The following is a 20,562-nucleotide window of genomic DNA, read 5'->3' as shown; positions in this document are numbered from 1 at the left end:
AGTTATTCTCTTACCTCTGCATGCACAATGTGGTATCTGTGTGCCCCTACCCCCCTCATCCCTACAAACATACATACACATACAAACACAAATAAACGTAAAAAATTGTTTTGAACTAGGCTAGAGAATATGACTGTTTCCAAATATACTGACACTCATAATCACAGGCAGAGCATCTGGGTATCAGTTTTCTTCCCGGAAAAGAAGTCCATCTAAAAAGCTCGTGCCCACATGAGGGGGCACTGTGAGCAAGTGGTGGGAGGGAGGGGGGACTGGTGGAGCTGAGTCCGGTTCTGCAAATATGTCTCTTACTTGAGGGCTGCGATCTTAAGGATTATGAACTGGGTGGGATGGGATCACATTAGACATGAACCCTTCCCAGCAGTGAATAAATGCACCTCCCCCAGTCAGTGCCAGGAGGTAGGCAGAGAGAACAATCTTGCCAAGGTAGTTTCTGGGAAGGTGTGCACAGGCTTCTGTATCACAGGCTAAGACTAGAACGGCCTGCAAAAGCCGGGAAGGGTCACAGGCACATCTCACCACACCATCAGAGTTGCAGGCCCTTTGAGGGGGTGGGGATAAAGAGTTCCAAACACATTGGTAAACGTAAATGTATTTAGTGCTATGGCAAAAGCAGCACTGGATGAAATCCCAAGTCATAGCACATTCACAAGAGAGGCAGACTTTGTTTCATTATGAGTTTCCTTAAAATCTCAACTGTTTGGAAATGTTACTTCAAGTGTAAGCAGCAAGGTTGATGAAGAGCCTTGACCTGAACCTCCTCCTAAGCGAAGTCTGAATCTCAGGCTCATGGCCACAAAGCCTGCACCATGCAGCACTGCATTGGAAATGTTGGTGTTTGCTGATTGAGTAGCTTGTGGCTTCCCTTGTCCCTGTACCCCTGCAGATGATCATTCTACCCTATAGGACGTCCCTCACTGTTTGCCATCAGAGCCACACTCCCTCCGCCCTAAAAGCTATTCAGCTAACACAGTGCAGTCATTTTTATGTTCTTTATCGCTGGGTTTCCTTGCAGTTTGTACACAGAGTGCTGGCACATGAGCTGCTATGCCCCCAAGGAGGACCCAGTTGTGAGTATTATCTGGTTCTGGCCCAGACACACCTTCTCAAGAAGGACTTTGCCAAGACAGAGGAGTACCTGCAACAAGCAGCACAGATGGACTACCTGGTACTGATTTTCCTAGAGAAAGCCTCTTGGATGGGAGAAGGAAGGGGTGAATAGTCTTTACTAGACCGGCGATGAAAGCGCAACATAATAGCATTCGTCTCAGCTGCTTTGGAGAGCGAGCCCAAGAACGGGAAGTTAGCATGGGCAGCATCATGATGCTCTGTCTAAAAATAAGTAAATAGATTAGTGGTGCCACACCACAGGGAGACTTCTGGCGCGCGGGTAATATTTATGAATGTATTTGGTTTTTGTCAGTAATCATGAGTTCTACAAAGGTAAAGAATAGATAGGCAGTCATTTAGCAGGAGTTGCTCCTTATCTCAAGTTTCTAGACTTTTATTTGCTAATAGCTTCATCCTGATTACAGCTGAGTGTTTGTCTTAATATGACAAAATGGCTTTTGGGGAATACAAGAATGAGAGCATGCCCAGGAACATACCCACCCACGTGACTAGAACGGTTCTCTCCATATGCACGCTCTTTCGGGAGACAGAAGGGAAAAATGTACCCATTTGAATTCAAATGTGTAACAAAATTCATTAGGGACTTAAATGCCACACCACCCTGTGTGTTCTTTGTCTGCTTCCTCAGAACCCCAATGTCTGGGGTGTAAAGGGCCATCTCTACTTCCTGAGCGGAAACCATGCCGAGGCCAAGGAATGCTACGAGAGAACTATCAGCTTTGTAGTTGATGCTTCTGAGATGCACTTCATCTTCCTACGCCTGGGACACATCTATATGGAAGAGAAAGAGGTAAGGGAAAGAGAAGGTACCATGGTCCAGGGCCTGGCAGTGGCTACGGAGGAAAGCAGCTCAACACTGCCACCTACGGTAACCTGAAGAGCTCCGGGCCTCGGGCCTCCCCACAGCTCATAGCCACTTCTCAGAGAACTTCACTTTAGGTAAAACCACATCCATGACTGCACTGCAGAAAAGGATTCAGGACAAGTGAGGATGGAGCCGAGTTCTGGAGTTTATTAAATAGAAACACAGAATAGCATACCTTTTAGTTAAATGTGATTTGGGGGAGACATCCCAAATGGGGATGGCCTTCTCCAGAAAGCATTCTGGAAGTCCTTACAATATCCATATGTGTGAGTCTGGGATACCATTTTTTAAAAAAGCTTTAATGATTAAGCAAGTTTTTTAAAATCATGAGTTCAAGTCAGGCGGTGGTGGCACACGCCTTTAATCCCAGCACTTGGGAGGTAGAGGCAGGCAGATTTCTGAGTTTGAGGCCAACCTAGTCTACAGAGTGAGTTCCAGGACAGCCAAGGCTACAGAGAAACCCTGTCTCAGAAAAAAAAAAAAAAATCATGAGTTCAAAATTGAAGTGAACATTATGAGCTGTGGGGCTGGAGAGGTGTCTCAGTGGTAAAGTGGTTAACATATGCTATACACTCATCCACAGATAACCTCTTGGGAACCCGGGTTGGATTCCAGCACTTATATAACATACCCACCCACAAACATCTACCAGGGGATTCTGATCCCAGCACCCACACCAGACAGCTCCACCCACCAGGAGTTACAACCACCTGTAACTCCAGCTTCAGGGGATCTGAGTCTGTCTGGAGGTGTCTCCGGGGACCAGCACATACACAACATATACTCATACGTGTAAATAAATATTTGTAAAAGAAATCTTTAGCAAAGCAGTGGTCCCACCACTTGGGACACAGATGCAGGAGGATCTTTGTGAGTTCAAGGCCAACCTGATCTACAGAACAAGTTCCAGAATAGCCAGGACTATAGAGAGAAACCAGGTCTTGACAAATGAAACAAACAAACAAACAAAAAAACCAAACAGCAGCCGCCACCAAAGAGTGCACCAGGCAGCTCCAAACTGCCCCGAACTCCTGTTGCAGGGATCTGACATCTCCAGCCTGCACAGGCCTCACTCACACACACAAGCACACACACATACACACACATGTGATTAAAAATAAGGCAGATATCTTTTTAAAGGACTTCCTTTTGTAAATGAAATTTCCGAGGCTTCATAAGGAGCAACTTTTGGGTTTGGGGGTAAGAGAGGAGTTGGCCCCGAGTTAAACTCGAGCCCCTCCTGGTCCTCAGCAAGCGCCACCTCCTGCTTTTAGCATCCTTGCTAGTCTCTAAAGAGATAAGCGCTATCTCCGGGGGTGGTTCCCGGTTTTTGTTTTTGTTTTGTTTTGCTTTGTTTTTTTTTAGCAGCTGAGTTGAAGTTTCTGATTCCAGACAGATTTTGGGACAGGGATGTTTCTTTCCTTTCTCATGTTTCCTTGACATTTTCCTGCTTCACAGCCATCCTACATGATCATGCCACCTTTATGCCAATGGCAAAGCCATGAGAGTAAGCAACAGGAGAACAAACCACTTGAACCCACTTAAGAGTTCCCGCTGTTCTGCCACGGGCCTTTTGACTCCCTGACTTTGTCTTTATCTCCTTTCCCTTCTTCACCCATAAGTGCCAGCTTTGGTTTTTTTTGTTGTTGTTGTTGTTTTGTTCGTTTGTTTTTTAAGATTCATTTTATTTATTTTATGGGTATGAGTACACTGTAGCTGTACAGATGGCTGTGAACTATCATGTGTGTGGCTGCTGGGAATTGAACTCAGGATTGCTGCCACCCCGCTCACTCCGGCCCAGCTCGCTCTGGCGTAATTCACTGTAGCTGTCTTCAGACGCACCAGAAGAGGGCGTCAGATCTCATTACGGGAGGGGGTGGCGTTGTGAGCCACCATGTGGTTGCTGGGATCTGAACTCAGGACCTTCGGAAGAGCAGTCAGTGCTCTTACCCTCTGAGCCATCTCGTCGCCAGCCCAAGTGCCAGTTTTTTTATTTAGTACATTAACCAACAGGAACATGGAGTCACAATGCACGACGCTGAACTTGGGAAGGCTAATACAGGTCTGAGAAAAATCAGAGCCCCACTGCGCTGAAGTAAATAAGGATTTTCTTTCTAATGTCAGTACAAGCTGCTATCTCCAAGGCACTACCGACCTCGTGGTTACTAGGCAACCAGTTTCTAGGCTGAATGCTCAAGGTCAGCTGTACATACAAGAAAGCCACAAGGAGTCTTACTTGTTTTGGAAATCTCATTTTGGAATGAGACAGGGTCTTGCTGGGGGTATCAGTGTATGTCTATGATCCCAGCACTCAGAAGGCTTAGGTCAAGATGGCTTGAGCTCAGAACTTTTAAGCCAGCCTGGGGAAAATACTGAGGTCTTGTCTCAAACAAGACAGGCTAGAGACACAGTGCAGTTGGTTGAAGGGCTGCCTATCATGAAAGCGGCCCTAGGCTTAATCCCCTAGTACCATATAAAACTGGGTGTGGTGGCACATCCTGTAACTCCGGACTTCAGAGGGTAGAGCTTGGAGAATCAGCTGTTTAAGGTCATCCTGGGCCACACAGCAAGTTTGCAGTCAGTCTGGGCTATATGAGACCCTGTCTTATCCTAACCCACACTAAAAGGAAAGAAATGGTAACTTATTTTAAGACTGTCCTTGAACTTCTGGACTCAAAAAGTCCTCTTGCCTCAACTCTTAGAAGCTGAGCAGCTAGAAATATAGGCATTGCATCTGGATGACAGTTTGATTTTTGAATTTCTCCAAATATCTTCTGTGGCACCGTTAAGACTTTTCTGCTTAGGGGAACAGGTTCTCAGCGGGAACAGCCATCCCCATCACATGGTGCCACTTTTAAGTGAAAAGATGTAGTTCGTACAGTCTAGACAGAATTCAAAAAACCACTGTGCTTGCCCAAAATGTCCCGTGTGAGTCCCTCCTGAATCCTTGGATCTGTTCCCAGGTGAAACTCAACCTATCATCTGGCTTCCTCATGTCTCCCCGTCCTCTGGCAACAGCTCCTTTAAAGTATTCATGAAAATATCATCCAAGGACTTGCTCAGTTTCAGATTATTCTGGAGTAAACCTGACAAGAAGCTCGTGGTTACCTTAGCAACATGGTGTTTGAAGCTTATCGGTACTTTCTCTTGCCAGTATGAAAACGCAAAGAGAACGTACATGCAAGCCTGTAAGAGATCGCCTTCGTGCCTCACTTGGCTAGGACTAGGAATTGCCTGTTACCGGGTAAGAGAGCAGAGGCCCATACCAGGCCCCAGCATTGGTCCTCCAGGTGGACTGTGGGGGTTTGTGGGGATGGTGGGATGGCACTCAGCTCAAATGAGAAAACTGTCCTTCAAAGTTGTTCTTGAACAGAAGCCTGAACTAGGAAACTAAAAATACCTTTGAAAAAAAAAAAAACATGAAAATCTAGCCTGAGGAATCTGAGATGTAGAGAGACAGAAGTGAGCTCCCAGGGCCACACAAGCAGCTGTAGTGTCAATGTTTCTCTTTGAGTCAGTCTCTCTCTCTCTCTCTTTTTTTTCTAAATCAAGGACAGTTCGAAAATGTCCTTAGTTGTAAAGAGAAGAAAATGCGCCCCCCCCCATCATTGTCACCTGATTTGGCAGTCATTAACTTTAGATCCTCATTGTCTTCACCTTTGCCCTAGTGTTTCCCTCTGGAGCCTTTCAAGGCAAATGTTAGACATGAGACATCTCATCTGCAAATGCCTTAACATGGTCAGACTTGAATCTAATTCCTGTCTTGCCTAGTACCAAAGATGGAGTTCTCACATACCCAGGATGGTCTCAAACTAGATAGCCACACATAGCATTGAACTCCCCATCTTTCTCCCTTACCTACCAAAATTGGGATTACAGACATAGGATCTTCTACCTAAGCCATGATGTTATTAATATCTGTCATGTTCACAGAGTCCCTGCCTAAGGCTGGGGATACCATCTTCAGAGCTGTAAACACGCCTTTGATCCCACCAATCAGGAGGCAGAGGCAGGTAGTTCTCTATGAAGTCAAGGCCAGCCTATTCTATACAGCAAGTTCCAGGCCAGCCAGGGCTACAGTGAGACCCTGACTCAAGAAAAAAAAAAAAGTTGTTAAAAAAAAAAGGTTGTTTTTTTGTGCATGTGCTCCATCACACCCCATACCTTTATTACTCTTGATCTTGTGCCTCTAAAAGACTCCTACTTATCCCTCATGGTCCATTTTAGTGATGTTTCTTCTCTGAGGCTATTTTTCTCCAGCCTTAGGATAGATCTGATATTATTTCTCTGTTTTACCTCTATATCAGAAGTGTACTTTTGCTGTGGAAATATTTATTTTGTAGAACTGTTTATGTATTTGATTTTTCATTGTATTTGTTTATATATCTACTGGTGAGATCTCTGAGGGCAGGGGCTATATATGTACATACATACTTTTATTCTTAGTGTCAAGTATATTGCTGAGCAGAGAACACATCTTCAGCAAATGTATGTTGACTGAATACAGCATCTGCAAGACTTAAGGTGTTTTTTTGTTTTCTTTTTGTTTTGTTTTTCAAGACAGGGTTTCTCTGTGTAGCCCTGGCTGTCCTGGAACTCACTCTGTAGACCAGGCTGGCCTCGAACTCAGAAATCCACCTGCCTCTGCCTCCCAAGTGCCGGGATTAAAGGCGTGCGCCACCACTGCCTGGCAAGACTTAAGGTGTTAGTCAAAATATGGACATGGTCGGAAGGCTATGAGCCATCTTTTCGCAGCCTTTGAAACCCACTGTTCTTTTAAAACAGAAAACAGAGAGAAAAAAAATCTAGGCCCGGTGGCTCATAAATACAATCCCAATGCCTGATCAACTGAGGAAGGAAGATAGTTTCAAGTTCAAGGCCAGCCTGAAATAGATGAGTTTCAAGCCATGAGTTTCACTAACAGGAAGACTCAGTCTCTAAATAATTTAAAAAACAAAAATAAATCAAACAAAAAATGAGAGGCAAGTTATATACCTATCATATATCCATCCACAAATAATGTCTATTAAGTTACATAATTATATAGAACATATAAAATATATGCTACATATGAATTCAGAAACACTGATGAATTTTGAGGTGTTGTTTTAGGTGTTGTTTTTTTATTCACTGGTATAGGTCGTGGACATCTATTGGCTGGATAACAGATTCATCTAAACTGACTCTGGTTGTGTTTTATAAAAAAGAAAAGAGGCGAGGATATGTTTTGGTAGAGGTGTGGTATGGTGAGGTAGGAGAGGTGCCTCTGGGGGCTCATGCTGAGGCATCCCTTCCCCCTGAGGTACCAGCCACACAACAGGTACAGTTTATTTAGAGCATGGGAAGGGGAGCTGAGAAGGTAGTAGAGACAGAGAAAGTCAGAGAGAGAGGAGGGGGTGGGAAAGTAACTGCAGGGTGGAGCCTAGAAGAAATGCTAACTCTCGCTAACACTTGGTGGTGGCACACGCCTTTAATCCCAGCACTTGGGAGGCAGAGGCAGGTGGATTTCTGAGTTCCAGGCCAGCCTGGTCTACAGAGTGAGGAGTTCCAGGACAGCCAGGGCTACTCAGAGAAACCCTGTCTCAAAAAAACCAAAAAAAAAAAAAAAAAAAAAAAAAAAAAAAAAAAAAAATGCTAACACTCTATTTGGCTTAAGTGAAACCACTTTGAACTATATCTCCTAACTCTTCCTGTCTGCCAAGCTGGAGGAGCTCACTGAAGCTGAGGATGCTCTGTCTGAAGCCAATGCATTGAATAATTGCAACGCTGAAGTGTGGGCCTACCTGGCTCTGGTCTGCCTGAAAGTGAGTGTTTCTTATTGTCCCTCCACAAAGCCCTCTCAGGAATCAGGTGAAGGCCCAACTAAGAAAGAAAGATAAGCTGGCTGTTAACACATACTCACTGAAGTTTAAAGAGCTCCAGGTTTGTCATTGTGCTGATGACAAAGGGAATGTCTGTCATAGGCACTTCCTCTTTGAGATGAATGTGCTTAGTAATCACCTATTCACCTTTTTCCATGAAAGCCGTGCTGTGCTTCTTTCAGGTTGGACGACAATTGGAAGCAGAGCAGTCCTATAAGTACACAATAAAGGTATGAGACAGATGGTTGCCATTCTGAGAGTGTATAGACTGTGAGAGTGCCCAGTGCTTGATGAATTTTCACCCATGGAACCAATGCATTCTAATTCTTTATGAGAGCTTCCATGGTGTCAAGAATATAGGGGAGGCCCACCCCATCCCCACAAATCTGGAGCCTCATAAATCAGGGGTCTTCACAGCCACATGGTGTGTTGGACATAGCTTCTTCCCTACCTTGTTTCTGCAGCTGAAACTGAAAGACCAGGCTCTGCTTGAAGAAATCCACACTGTACAGGAAATGGTTGGCTTTGGAAATCCATCTTTCTGAAAGCCTTACAAGTGGCTGTCTAATATGGAACCCCAAGCATGTTTCCTTCCCAAATTGTCACCAGATGAAACCTGCCCATTCCCCCCACCCTTTTAGTTGTTGGCTGTTAGAGCACATTAAAAAAAAGACAAAAACAAAAAGTCAAAATTTACGTTTCTGGAGTCGTATGTACAGCACGTTATATTTTATATGTTCTTATATAATCATATAACTAATAGCCATTATTTGTGGATAGATATATGGCGTAATGGTGTGACTATTAGAATTTCTTTTGAAAGTTTATCTGATCACCTTGGAGGTAATTCCCTGGAGGCGCACAATTGCCAAAGTTCTTGACCAAAGTTACTGGGGTTTGGGAATTAAGGTAACATCTTCAAAGGCGGGACTAGAATACAACTGTGCTGTGCCAATGGGTAAGAGAACAGAGGGTATTCCAGAGGCGTGGGAACCGACGCAGGATGCACGGGCCTGCAGGGAACTTAGCATCCCTGCGGACAGGACCGACACTTCCCCGTTCCCCCGCCCCAACGCCGCGGGAACTCCGCTAAAGACCGCCAGCAGCCCACGCCTACAGACACGCCTCTTCCGCAGCTGTCAAGGATCAGTCACCAGCGCCTCGTCGCACTTTTGTACGCTTGGGAAGAGAAAGCGGAAGGGGCGGGCCGACCGGCCGGCTGCTTCCGCCGAAGGCTTTCCGGCTGTGGAGTGGTGTGGACGTCGCGGTGTTTGCCGGTGCGGCCGCTTGGGGGCGCTCTTCCAGGCTTCAGGCTCTGTGGAGCCGGTCTGCGGGGGGCACAGCCGAGGGACGGCTCGCCGAAGCACCATGGTCCACCTCAGTGAGTGCGCGGGGCTTCCGGGCGGGTGTGGGCTGCGGCGACCCGGGCTAGGCGCGGCCACACTGCCTTGCAGTGGAGCTGCTGCTCAGTCCGTTTTGCTTTTAATAACAATGGTCTCACAGTGTCGTTCTGGCTGGCCTGGAACTCGCAGTGTAAAGAAAGACAGGCTGCCTTCGAACTCCTTCCTAGACAGCGGTTTGCCTCTGCCTCCCAGATGTTCTGTGATTTAAGGCGTGCGTATCATGCCCAACCTCTCAGGCTTTTTTTTTTTTTTAACCGCAAATTGTAGAAATCGTTTTGCAGGCACCTAAGGGTAAGACAGGGTCATAGCTTAGTAAATGGTGTTATGGTCCGAGAATTTGGGAAATAATCCAATATGAAAACTAAGTTTTGAACCAGCAAAAATTTCTTTATTCAAAAAGCTGGTATTTCAGGGAGATGGCTGGGTTCGGGATCCAAAATGTGACGTGGAGGACAAGACAGGGCAACCTTTTAAAACAGAAAAACCACAAATTGGGTGGGCTAGGGAAAACCAATAGGTTTTTCATACCTGGCACTTTGAGTGGGTTACTACCGGTCAAGTATCTTAGATGGCTTTCTTAATAACTTGGTCTGGACTGACGGCAGCCAATCAGAGCCTATATAGCGCTGGTGGGTTTCAGCCCGGAAGAGGCATAGGGTGGGGTATTGTGGTCTAAGTTCATTGGGGCCAGAAGCCATTTCTGGGAATTCAGCTGTTTCTTAGAATTTATCTTAGTACAAAGTGGAGTCTATGTACAAGATTGAGTCTCTGTAGGTAAAGTGGCCCCCAACATGTCGGCGGGTCTGTGTTACGTGGATTTGGACAAAAGGAGGTATGTCCCGTCTGGGGTGGTTAAGAGGAGTTTCATAAACAAGACTGTATCTAAGCTGGATGGAGGAGGGCATAAATTGGAAGTGAGAACCTTGGAGTAGAAGGAGGAATTGTGCCTTCACCTTATATGATCTATTTTGAGTCTTCTGTTTTCCCGTCCTAACCAGCTATTTGTCTACAGCAACCGTTTTCTGCAAAGCCTACCACGGAGGCCACCTAACCATACGCCTTGCTTTGGGTGGCTGCACCAACCGGCCTTTTTACCGCATTGTGGCTGCTCACAACAAGTGTCCCAGGGATGGCCGATTTGTGGAGCAGTTGGGCTCCTATGACCCACTACCCAACAGTCATGGAGAAAAACTAGTTGCCCTCAACCTGAACCGGATCCAGCATTGGATTGGCTGTGGGGCTCACCTCTCTAAGCCTATGGAGAAACTTCTAGGTAAAACAGCTCTGGGCTTGGATAATGTAACAGATTTTATACTGTGGTCAACTCTGGAATAATGGAAAAGGAGAATGATTTTTATTCCATCCAAGCCGCTCTGGACAGGAGTGGAAGGTGAAGTAGTGTAAGTGCAATTTTTTAAAACCTGGAGACCCCCTTTATGGTCTCCTTTAGAAGACTGCAGATGACTGGGATTTTGTTGGGGGAAAAAAGGGACAGATGTGTCTTGGGTACCTGACTGTCAGTGTTTGTTTGTTTGTTTGTTTGTTTATTCATGAGGAGAACGGTGTTAGGAAGTAGGCAGTGAGCTTGGCAAGCCAGGAGTCTGTTTGTCGTCTGTGCTGTGGGTCAGGATGTTGGGTCTCAGTTCTGGGAAGCATCGGCACATGCTACATTATAATGAGAATCCTGTTGCTTTTAGGTCTGTCTGGCTTTTTCCCCCTGCATCCAATGACGATCACCAATGCTGAGAGACTACGGAGGAAGAGAGCACGAGAAGTCCTCTTAGCGTCTCAGAAAGCAGAATCAGAGACAGAAGCAAGCTGACTTCAGTGAACACTGCTATGGTGGCAAAGTCAAGGGCCTATAAAACGTGTGCATAAAGTTTTGTGTTGGGTTTAAGGATCAATAAATGGAATTTTCTAAGTCATGGTCCTCTGGCAGAGCCTGAGCAGGGTCAGACAGAGGTTTGTTTTTGTCTGATGTTGGAGCTGGATGTAGATACCTGCTAGACTTTCCTGCCTTACCTTGTGGCATGCAGTGGGTACAGGGAGGTTTGGGCTTTGGGTTAGGCCCTGGTCCCATGGGCAACTTTACGGTTTGCTGGTATCCAGTACTTTCTGCTTCAAAGTCCTTAGCCGAGTGTTCTTGACCCATTCAAATGTTTTCTTTAAGACAGGGTTTTGCTCTGCAACCTTGGCTGGTGTGGAGCTTGTTTTATGTAATATCTGGACCAGTCTGACCTTGAACTTGTGGCCATCCTCTTGCCCCTGTCCTCTGAGTGCTGGGATTACAGGTAGGGCTTCTAGACATGGCCCAAAAGTCTCCTTACCCACTTGGGATCATCCAAAGCTCAAGAAGACAATCCCCTTGTTTATTGTCTGTTTCCTTGACACATGATCTCAATGTTTACAAAGACTCCATTGTAAAAGTTGGGGCTTTAATAGCCTTACCTTTGTTTTTTGTTTTGTTTTGTTTGTTTTTCCTTTCTGAGACTGGTTTCTCTGTAATAGAACTTACTTTGTATGCCAGGCTGGCCTTGAACCAGAGAGATCACCTGCCTCTGCCTGCTGAATGATAGAAATAAAGGCATTCTCCACTACCTTTAAAGAGTAGTTAGAAGGAAGTTAGTCCAAAGCCCCTTCACATAGTCAACTCTGTGCTAAGATTCTGTTGCTGTGTATTATGTATCACAACCATGGGTCAGTTATATCCATGTTTACAGATGCCTCAGGAGTAGGAAATGTTTATAACAATTTGGGATTCAAACTCCTTATGTCTACCTACAAAGTGTTTTCCTACATATAATGTTGCCTATATGAAAGAAAAAATAATGATAAGACAGCTTTTCTAAAGTCTACTTTAAATGCCAATGGTAGAGGCCTAGAAGATGGCTTGGGATAAAAGTGCTTTATTTTTACCTCAACTCTGAGGCACTGAGTTCAAATCCTTAGAACCCATGTAATAGCTGGACACGAAGCAAAGAGGCTGCAATGGCATCCTACAGGGACTTGGTGGGAGGGTGGAGAGACAAAGGAATCCTCAGACACAGGAGAGCTGGTATGCACAGTGGAAAAACAACACAGGATATCTTGTCTCAAATGAGGTAGAAAGTGAAGACCAATACCTAAGGTTGTTCTCTGGCCCCCCATATGTGTTAAAAGCATGCACATACCCACTTTAACAGACACATGAATGTGTACACATTATACACAGAACAAAGTCAATGATAGAATTGTGTTTAGATATGTAAATGACAAGCTGTATGAAATAAAATATAACGTCTGCCTCACAATGCCCCAGAACAATGGGATTCTACAGTTATAAGCATTAATTACATGTTTGCTTTTCACATGTTGGATAATGTAGGTTTTAAGTTCTAGAGTAAGGCTAAGTTCATAAAGAATGTTCTAGGGCCTGCTAATGCTCTGGCCTATCTTACCTGGGTTCAGAGAATAGTTACTAACGAATATGCATTCAGAGGTTGCTCTCCATCCAGTGTGGCTGCTGGTTTTCCTTCACTGGGCATGAGGGAACTTTGAAAGTAGGTAAGAGAGGAACTGACTTTAGTTGGCTTTGATTTTTAGATCTGAGGAGGGGGAAAGCTGAAGCACTGAAATATTTAAAATGAGAGGATGAGTCCATGTAATTAGGTCCGTTGCTGTGTGAGGTGACTGGAGCAGGTGAGTGGGATTGATTCTATGCTGCCAAAGACACACATCCTGTGAGGTAAAAGGCATTCTTAAAAGTTGTGCTTTGTGTATTTTGTTTGATACAGGCTATCCCTGCATGGACTGAGGGATTCATCCCAGATGTAGTCATCTGAGCCTATAGTTGTATTCTTTGAGTATCACCTTAACAAAACAAAACACATTGAACTTTGGGTTGAACATGTTAAGTTTCCCAATTTTCCTTATTTTGTATGATTGTGTTTGTGTGTAGGCCAAAAGACAACTTGACGTGTGTGTGTGTGCCCTCCAACCCACTGAGCATCCTCGCCAGCCCGAGCAACCGCTCTCTATTGGGAAAACTTTCGGTCTGTCGTGTACTTTCAGGTGTCCTTGAGCTTCCCTGCTGGGAACTGGGAGGAAGCACAGTAGTGGCGGGAAGGGGGTTGGGCGGGGCGCGCCTCCTCTCCAGAAGATGCCGCTGCGAGGCTGCTTTGCGGGCGAGGCTGCCGTAAAGTGCGGCCGGCCCCGCCCCCGGCGCTCCTCCTGTGACGCAGGCGCCCAGAGCTATTTGGGCGCGAAAAGGCGGCGGGCGGGCGGAGCGGCAGAGGCTACGTCCTCGCGGAGTTCGCGGAGCAGGCTAGTCCCCGGCATGGGGCTGCTGGAGCTGTGCGAGCAGGTGTTTGGCACCGCCGACCTCTACCAGGTGCTGGGCGTGCGGCGCGAGGCTTCCGACGGCGAGGTCCGACGCGGCTACCACAAGGTGTCCCTGCAAGTGCACCCCGACCGAGTAGAGGAGGACCAGAAAGAGGACGCTACCCGCCGTTTCCAGGTTTGTGGGCCCGCGTTGAGACGGCTCCCCGGACCTGTGCTCTCGGAGGTTCCCTGCTCCTAGGACAGCACACTGCGGATCCTCGGCCTGGCCTTTTTAAGCGTTTCTAGCTGCCCTATTTCAGTGGGAGGTTCAGGGTGACTTTGGGGTGCTCTGCTTACAGATCTTGGGAAGAGTCTACGCGGTTCTGAGTGACAAGGAACAGAAAGCAGTGTACGATGAACAGGGGACGGTGGACGAAGACTCTGCTGGCCTCAACCAAGACCGGGACTGGGATGCGTATTGGAGACTACTCTTTAAAAAGGTAAAGAGCTTTAGTGGCTTTGACTAACTCCCGTCATTCAGTCCACAAGAGCAATTCGTGAAGTTAAAGCAACCTTCTTTGTTATTAGATATCGCTAGAGGATATTCAAGCTTTTGAAAAGACATACAAAGGTTCCGAAGAAGAGCTAAATGATATTAAGCAGGCCTATCTGGACTTCAAGGGCGACATGGATCAGATCATGGAGTCTGTGCTTTGTGTGCAGTACACAGATGAACCCAGGATAAGAAACATCATTCAAAAAGCTATTGATTCCAAAGAGGTTCCATCCTACAATGCCTTCGTCAAAGAGTCTAAACAAAAGATGAATGCAAGGAAAAGAAGGGTAAGTAAATGTTGTTCCTAATACATCTCTGCTGCTTCAAAAAAGGGGTCTTGGTGTATTTACAGCGATGGAAATAAAGACTGCTGAAATATGAGTTGATTTACCTGCTGCACTGATCTAACTAGATGGTCAGGAAGAAAACCCTGCTTATTTTGGTGTGTTGTGCTGAAAATGACTCCACTTTATGGACTGTTTGAAGTCCCCCTAAAGTGACTCTGAAAAACTTTTCACACGAGGCAGTCCTTGTAGCTTTGCTGTATGGAGCCTGGTTACAAGGCTGTGGTTAGCGAACAGGGAGAAGACAGCAGTGATTGTGTGTTGTCAAACATGTAGAATGGCGGGACGGGGCTCCCTGTACTTGAACACTGAGGAGGCTAACTGAGGATTACCACTTTTGAGGTTAGGCTGTGGTGTGTGGATTGGTACTGCATTGGTTGTCTAGTATGTGGGAGGTTCAATTCTCCAAAACTGCCCAGAAGAGGGGGAGAAAACACATTTTTAAAAAGATCCTGTGAATACATATAATTATTTTAAACACACACACAAAATGAAGGGGCTGGAGAGATGGCTCAGTGGGCATGTTCTGCTCTTACAGAGACCCAAGTTCAACTTCCAGAACCAAGATTGGGTGGTGGCTCACAACCGTCAGTAACTCCAGCTTCCAAAGACCTGACACCTCCGATTTCCATGTAGGCACTGGGTGGTCTCTCCTGTCCCCACTCTGAGGAACACAATTGCCTAGAATTTAGGATTCAGACTTGTGATTCTTTATACCTTCATCCCTGTTTAACCAGGAATAGTGGGGATGATAGCCGAGGAGTTGAAGATAGCAAACTTCTCTGCTTATGCTCTTTGGAAAAGTTCCCCTGGACTGCTGTTAAAGCAACAATTGTTTCATCTTGGTTTTCACAATTGGAGCTGCTGGGAGAGCTGGCAATTTAAGACGTTAGGTGTCTGGTAGGTACTTGAGTTGTCTTTTGTGTGGCTCAAGTAGACAGGCAAAGACCTGGAGCTTTTAGAACAAGAACATGCAGAGAGAAAAACTGACCTTAGGGTTTGGGGTGAGTTTAAGGGCCTGCTATACAGAGAAAAGACTGCCACGCCTGTTTCATGGCTTAGAGTCATGGCTGCTGCTTGTTAATCATTTTCTCATGTAAAACAGATCAGCTGTATTAGATCAGGATTTTGGTTTGAGAAACTTAAAGAGTTAGAGAGGAAATGACAGTTTGAAAGCTATAAAGGAATTAAGGGATGCTGAATTTTAAGAGACGATAATAAAACAAAACTTTTTTTTTTTCTGGAATAACAAGATCCAAATTTATCCTTACTCCCAGTGGTGATGGAATTCTTTGCAATGAGTTAAGGCCTCACAGTTCTTGCTGTTAGCTGTTGTGGCAAAGTTTGTTAAATGAAGGCAGCTTTGAAATCAGGTAAAGAAAGGCTAAAACTGACTTTGCTTATGTTTTTTCTGACTACTCAGAAAACATTTTAAATTTGTGTTGTATTTGCATGCGTTTGCTCTTGCGTTTGTGAGTGCATGAATGTAGGTGCCCACAGAACTGTTGGTTCCCTGGAGCTAGAGTGACAGACAACCTGGTGTGAGTGCTGGGCATGTTCTCTGGAAGAGCAAGAAGTGCTGCTAACAGCTGGGCCAGCTATCCAACTCCAGAGAACGCTGTTAAATCATTGCAGCTCACTAGGCTGCCACCAGAGCTGTGTACAAAATGGGGTTTCAGATGAAGATCTTGAAGTGCCTGGTACCTGGCAACTGTTTTGATGCTGTCCCTGGCAATGTGACCCTTAGGTTCACCTAGTAGGTTCCTTTGTGATGTCATATGGTTTGGGATGCTGAAGTACTTGTGCTCTCTAGGAAGTAGAATCGGGGATAAAATAGAAGGACTTATTGGAATCAGACTGCTTGCCTTAATCAGTTCATAGAACTCCAGCTCTAGGTCTTAACATTTTCTTTAAGGGGAAGAAAGATGTATTTCTGTTATTTCTTGATTGTCATGGAGTCTGATGAATGCTTCTGTTCAGGCCCAGGAAGAGGCTAAAGAAGCAGAGTTGAGCAGAAAGGAGCTGGGGCTGGAAGAAGGAGTGGATAACCTGAAAGCACTCATCCAGGTAAACCTGGCAGGCTCCCCTCACGGTTATTTGTACACTTTTAAGATTGTATTTCAGGGTTTTTTGTTTTTGTTTTTTTCTTTTAAGGTACAATTACACATAATTTATAGCTTCTTTTTGGGTTTTGAGAATGTACAATTCAGTGAATTCCCACCCCTACCCCAAGTTGTATAGCTGTCACCACTAGAGGAAGCCCATACCCGGTATTATAAAGCACTGGTGTGCTTTATCCCAACCCCTCCTAATGATGAAATACTTTGTCTCAGTGGACAGTGTTGCATTTTGAAAGCTGTATTTTAACTTCTCAAACAGAGCAGACAAAAGGATCGGCAAAAGGAAATGGACAATTTTCTGGCTCAAATGGAAGCAAAATACTGCAAACCTTCCAAAGGAGGGAAAAGAACAGCACTCAAGAAGGAGAAGAAATAATGGAGTTTTTCTCTTCATGGGTCCTTCTGTACAGTTTAGACAAGGTGATGGCAGCTGTTACTGTAACCTTTGAGAGAAGTTGTCTGTCCTGCCTAAGCCAAGCAGGGTTCATCAACTGATCTGTGTTTCTAGAATTCCCCTAACACTGTGTGAGGGCTTCGTGTGAAGGATGTGCCGTGGTGATGGTTGGGAGGGTGGGTTTGACATTGGCTCTCGTGGGCCTTGTGCCCAACAATCTCTATCTAGAATATTGGTTTCTGTGGACTGCTCTTGCTGATGTGCAGGCACTGAAGAGAGACACTCTACCTATGGAGAATACCCTCAGAACACTTGCTGAACAGCTGTCTTCTAAATAAATGCCAGTGTGCTTTGGTGTTAATCCTACACAGATCTTCTTTTCTTGTTCTACCATTAGGTTTTGTCTTCTGTCCTTGCAGTAGGAGATGTGGGTATTCATATTATTGCAAACTTTTTTGTAAGATTGTATATGGCTAAATAAAGAAAAATGACAAAGGTCTGGTGGATTATTGAAATGACTCCATTGGTCTAAGAACATAAAGTGTTTTATTTAAAGGACTTAAGTAATCTAGTCAGCATTGCATCAGACAGGCTGGCTTTGGCGTACACAGATGTCACAGTCCTGTCTTTGCAGGACACAGGGTTAGGCATTTTACTGGCCTTGTCTGAACTTTTTTATCTGCAGGAGTGAAAGCCAAACTCATTAAATTGCATGTATTAAGAACAGCAGGATCGGGCTGGTGAGATGGCTCAGTGGTTAAGAGCACCGACTGCTCTTCCAAAGGTCCTGAGTTCAAATCCCAGCAACCACATGGTGGCTCACAACCATCCCCAATGAGATCTCACGCCCTCTTCTGGTGTATCTGAAGACAGCAACAGTGTACTTACATACAATAATAAATAAATCTTTAAAAAAAAAAAAGAACAGCAGGATTGTTGTGTGTTTTGATCTGTTTTGTATGGCTTCAAATGAGTCTCAGTGTGTAGCTCTAGCTAGCCTGCGATTTGCTACGTAGAACTATACTCGGGTTTTTTGAAGATGAATACTAACTATCTTTGAGGGGACACATACAGGGTAAGGAACTAGGTGACTTGAGGGTACTCTGAGTCATAGCTGCTCAGAAAGGCCACACATGTAGATCTGATAATAGTGTATTCATTGTACAGATTTGTGAGAAAGATTTTCATTTACATCTTGAGTTGATAACTATTCACTACAATATGTGGTGTATTTGTTGTGACTGTTCAAGTCTTCATTTGAATCATGCATGTAATAAGCCTTTTCCCATAGAGCATTTAATTAATATATAACTCAGTGTGGGTTACTTAAAACATCTATTTATTTCATGGCATAAGAACTTGGAATGATTTAAGTCACCTTCAGTGGACAACCATTTGAATTTAGCCACTTTGAAAATCAGTAATGGTGGTCTAGTGAGATGGCTCAGCGGGTAAGAGCACTGACTGCTCTTCCGAAGGTCCTGAGTTCAAATCCCAGCAACCACATGGTGGCTTACAACCACCCATTATGAGATCTGATGCCCTCTTCTGGTACATCCGAAGAAATCTTTGGGCCTGAGTGAGTGGGCCAACCAGAGTGAGCAGAGTTCCTAAAATTCAATTCCGAACAACCACATGAAAGTTTATAACCATCTGTACACCTAACAGTGTACTCACATAAAAAAAAAAATGTCAAAGTAGTATGATAATTAAGGAAACAGTGGCATTTTTATAAGACTCAAGCCATAGTTAACACCATTGCTGCCTTCCCAGTGCCCTCAAGAAGCTGGTGGTGGAACTAGAGGAGGAAGTTCTCCAGTTCCACTGCTCTTTGAATGGAGAACTGTCTCAGTGGTGAAGTGCTTATAAGTATGAAGACTGGGTTTAGATCCCTGTCACTGACAAAGCAAAACAAACCTGTCTTGGCACACAAACAAGATCTCCAAGTTCAGTGAGAGATCCTAACTCAAAACATGAGATGGAGAAACAATTAGGAAGGGCACCCAGTGATCTCTGGCCTATATATGCATGCACACACAACTGCACAAACATGAGCACACAAAGATGCTGATGTCAAGCTGGCATGTAAGGCTGAGCTAGGAAAGAAACATTAGTTTACACCAGTGTTGATATCTTTAGTTAGGTCTTACTTCATTCTGCTTTTTAAAGAAAAAGCTTGGCTAGCAAGATTGCTCATCAGGTAAAGGCGCCTACCCCCTTCACTCCCACCCCAAAGTCTGATGATCTTAGTTCAGCCCTGGGACAGACTCCTGAAAATTCTCCTCTGACCACATGTGTATGTTCCTCCCCACCATTCATACATACAAAAATAAATTAAAAATGTAATAACGAACTTAAAAGTTTAGGAGTGACATTTATTTGATGAATATATCAGATTGTTGGCAATACTGTCTCCTAAAATTGTTAAAACTGAGTGCAGTTCTCCAGAAATTAATATAAGCAGAAATATTCTGAACCCAGTGATCTGAATCATTTGTGTGTATGTAATCTCACTGAATCATACAAGAATTGAACTGGTGATTATTTACAGACAACATGAGCAGTGATTTGGGGTGGTTTTTCATTGTCAAGTCTTTGGGTACAATCTGCCCCATGGAATAGGTTAACTAAAGCTGAAAGAAGACAGTAACTGCATACAGAACAGTTACCCATGCAGTCTTTGGCAGATACTCTGTAGTATTTCTTGGACACTTGTAACAAGATAACTCTTGATGGACCAAGCTGCTGTTTATAGGAGCTCTGCATCATCTGGTGCCTGAATGCTGATGCATGAAAGCCTCCACGTGTTCCCAAGTCTGCTGCAACCTTGCAGGTTCTCACTTGCCCTATGGTCACTGCCTGGTTCTAGAGATGGGTCCACCTCTGCTCTGAGGTTTTGTAGACCCATGTGACTGAGGACCTGTCGGACACAGAATTGCACAGAATAACATTATTAGTTAAATGGTCTATATTTGATAATAAACATCACATGTCTTGGACTTTTACATAAATTAGAAGTTGGCTTTTAAATTTGGAGATGGTCTCTTAAGTACTGAGAAGTATATATTCACCAAGGCATTAAAAACCATGTTTAAATAGTTTACCCTATTGAGAAAACTACTAGAGTCTAAGAAGTAAAAGGAAGCTGGACGTGTCATATACTTTTAGTCTCAGCATTGAGGAGGCAGAGACAGGAAGATCTCTGTTATTTCAAGGCCAGCCTGGTCTGCATAGTTGTTCCAGGGCTGTTAGGGCTGAATAATTGAGACTTTTGTTTTAAAACCAAACCAAAACTGTAGCCTAGTTTTGCTTGAGAGCCTACTCATTAAAAACTGAGAAGCACATTTCAACAACTTAGGTGTTAAAACTAACATCTTACTCAAAGTGTAGCTGAATATAGAAACTAGACTGGAGGCGTAAAAAAAAAAGATTGATGCTGGATCATGGTGGCATGTGCCTTTAATTCCAGCACTCAGGAGGCAGAGGCCGGTGGGTCTCTCTGAGTTTGAGGCCAGCCAGCCTGGTCCACAGAGTGAGTTCCAGGACAGCCAGGCTACACAGTGAATGC

The 20,562-nt window shown here is 44.7% G+C and overlaps 4 protein-coding genes and 1 long non-coding RNA gene across 11 annotated transcripts in view; 3 read left to right on the top strand and 2 right to left on the bottom strand.

Annotated features, from left to right (window-relative positions):
* Nucleotides 1-8,570, top strand: part of Cfap70 (cilia and flagella associated protein 70) — a 61,228-nt gene extending 52,658 nt beyond the window's left edge. For both annotated transcript variants that reach the window (XM_031361270.1, XM_031361269.1), the window contains 6 exons: nt 1,037-1,189; nt 1,781-1,942; nt 5,172-5,261; nt 7,720-7,821; nt 8,061-8,108; nt 8,343-8,570. In XM_031361270.1, the coding sequence (XP_031217130.1) occupies nt 1,037-1,189; nt 1,781-1,942; nt 5,172-5,261; nt 7,720-7,821; nt 8,061-8,108; nt 8,343-8,423 (636 nt within the window). In that variant the 3' untranslated portion in view covers nt 8,424-8,570. The remainder of the gene's footprint in view (nt 1-1,036; nt 1,190-1,780; nt 1,943-5,171; nt 5,262-7,719; nt 7,822-8,060; nt 8,109-8,342) is intronic.
* A 535-nt stretch (nt 8,571-9,105) lies between these two features.
* Nucleotides 9,106-11,206, top strand: Mrps16 (mitochondrial ribosomal protein S16). The gene is made up of 3 exons (XM_031361272.1): nt 9,106-9,259; nt 10,294-10,554; nt 10,979-11,206. Exons 1-3 carry the CDS (start codon nt 9,247-9,249, stop codon nt 11,101-11,103), a joined length of 399 nt encoding a protein of 132 aa, XP_031217132.1. The 5' UTR covers nt 9,106-9,246; the 3' UTR covers nt 11,104-11,206.
* Nucleotides 11,207-12,171: 965 nt separating this feature from the next.
* LOC116084346 lies at nt 12,172-13,476 on the bottom strand. The gene is made up of 2 exons (XR_004116082.1): nt 12,719-13,476; nt 12,172-12,333 (listed from the first exon to the last, which is right to left on the bottom strand). It is a non-coding gene; the product is annotated as an uncharacterized LOC116084346 (long non-coding RNA).
* An 8-nt stretch (nt 13,477-13,484) lies between these two features.
* Dnajc9 (DnaJ heat shock protein family (Hsp40) member C9) lies at nt 13,485-17,491 on the top strand. The gene is made up of 5 exons (XM_031361271.1): nt 13,485-13,776; nt 13,940-14,080; nt 14,169-14,423; nt 16,461-16,547; nt 16,860-17,491. Exons 1-5 carry the CDS (start codon nt 13,597-13,599, stop codon nt 16,974-16,976), a joined length of 780 nt encoding a protein of 259 aa, XP_031217131.1. The 5' UTR covers nt 13,485-13,596; the 3' UTR covers nt 16,977-17,491.
* Nucleotides 17,492-19,348: 1,857 nt separating this feature from the next.
* Nucleotides 19,349-20,562, bottom strand: part of Fam149b1 (family with sequence similarity 149 member B1) — a 35,701-nt gene continuing 34,487 nt past the window's right edge. For all 6 annotated transcript variants that reach the window (XM_031360864.1, XM_031360863.1, XM_031360866.1 and 3 more), the window contains one exon: nt 19,349-19,914. In XM_031360864.1, the coding sequence (XP_031216724.1) occupies nt 19,847-19,914 (68 nt within the window). In that variant the 3' untranslated portion in view covers nt 19,349-19,846. The remainder of the gene's footprint in view (nt 19,915-20,562) is intronic.

The sequence above is a fragment of the Mastomys coucha genome, unplaced genomic scaffold (assembly GCF_008632895.1).
Source record: "Mastomys coucha isolate ucsf_1 unplaced genomic scaffold, UCSF_Mcou_1 pScaffold9, whole genome shotgun sequence".
In the NCBI taxonomy this organism is placed as follows: domain Eukaryota; kingdom Metazoa; phylum Chordata; class Mammalia; order Rodentia; family Muridae; genus Mastomys; species Mastomys coucha.
Note: the sequence above shows the minus strand (reverse complement) of the source record. Positions and strands in the feature narration are given on the sequence as shown.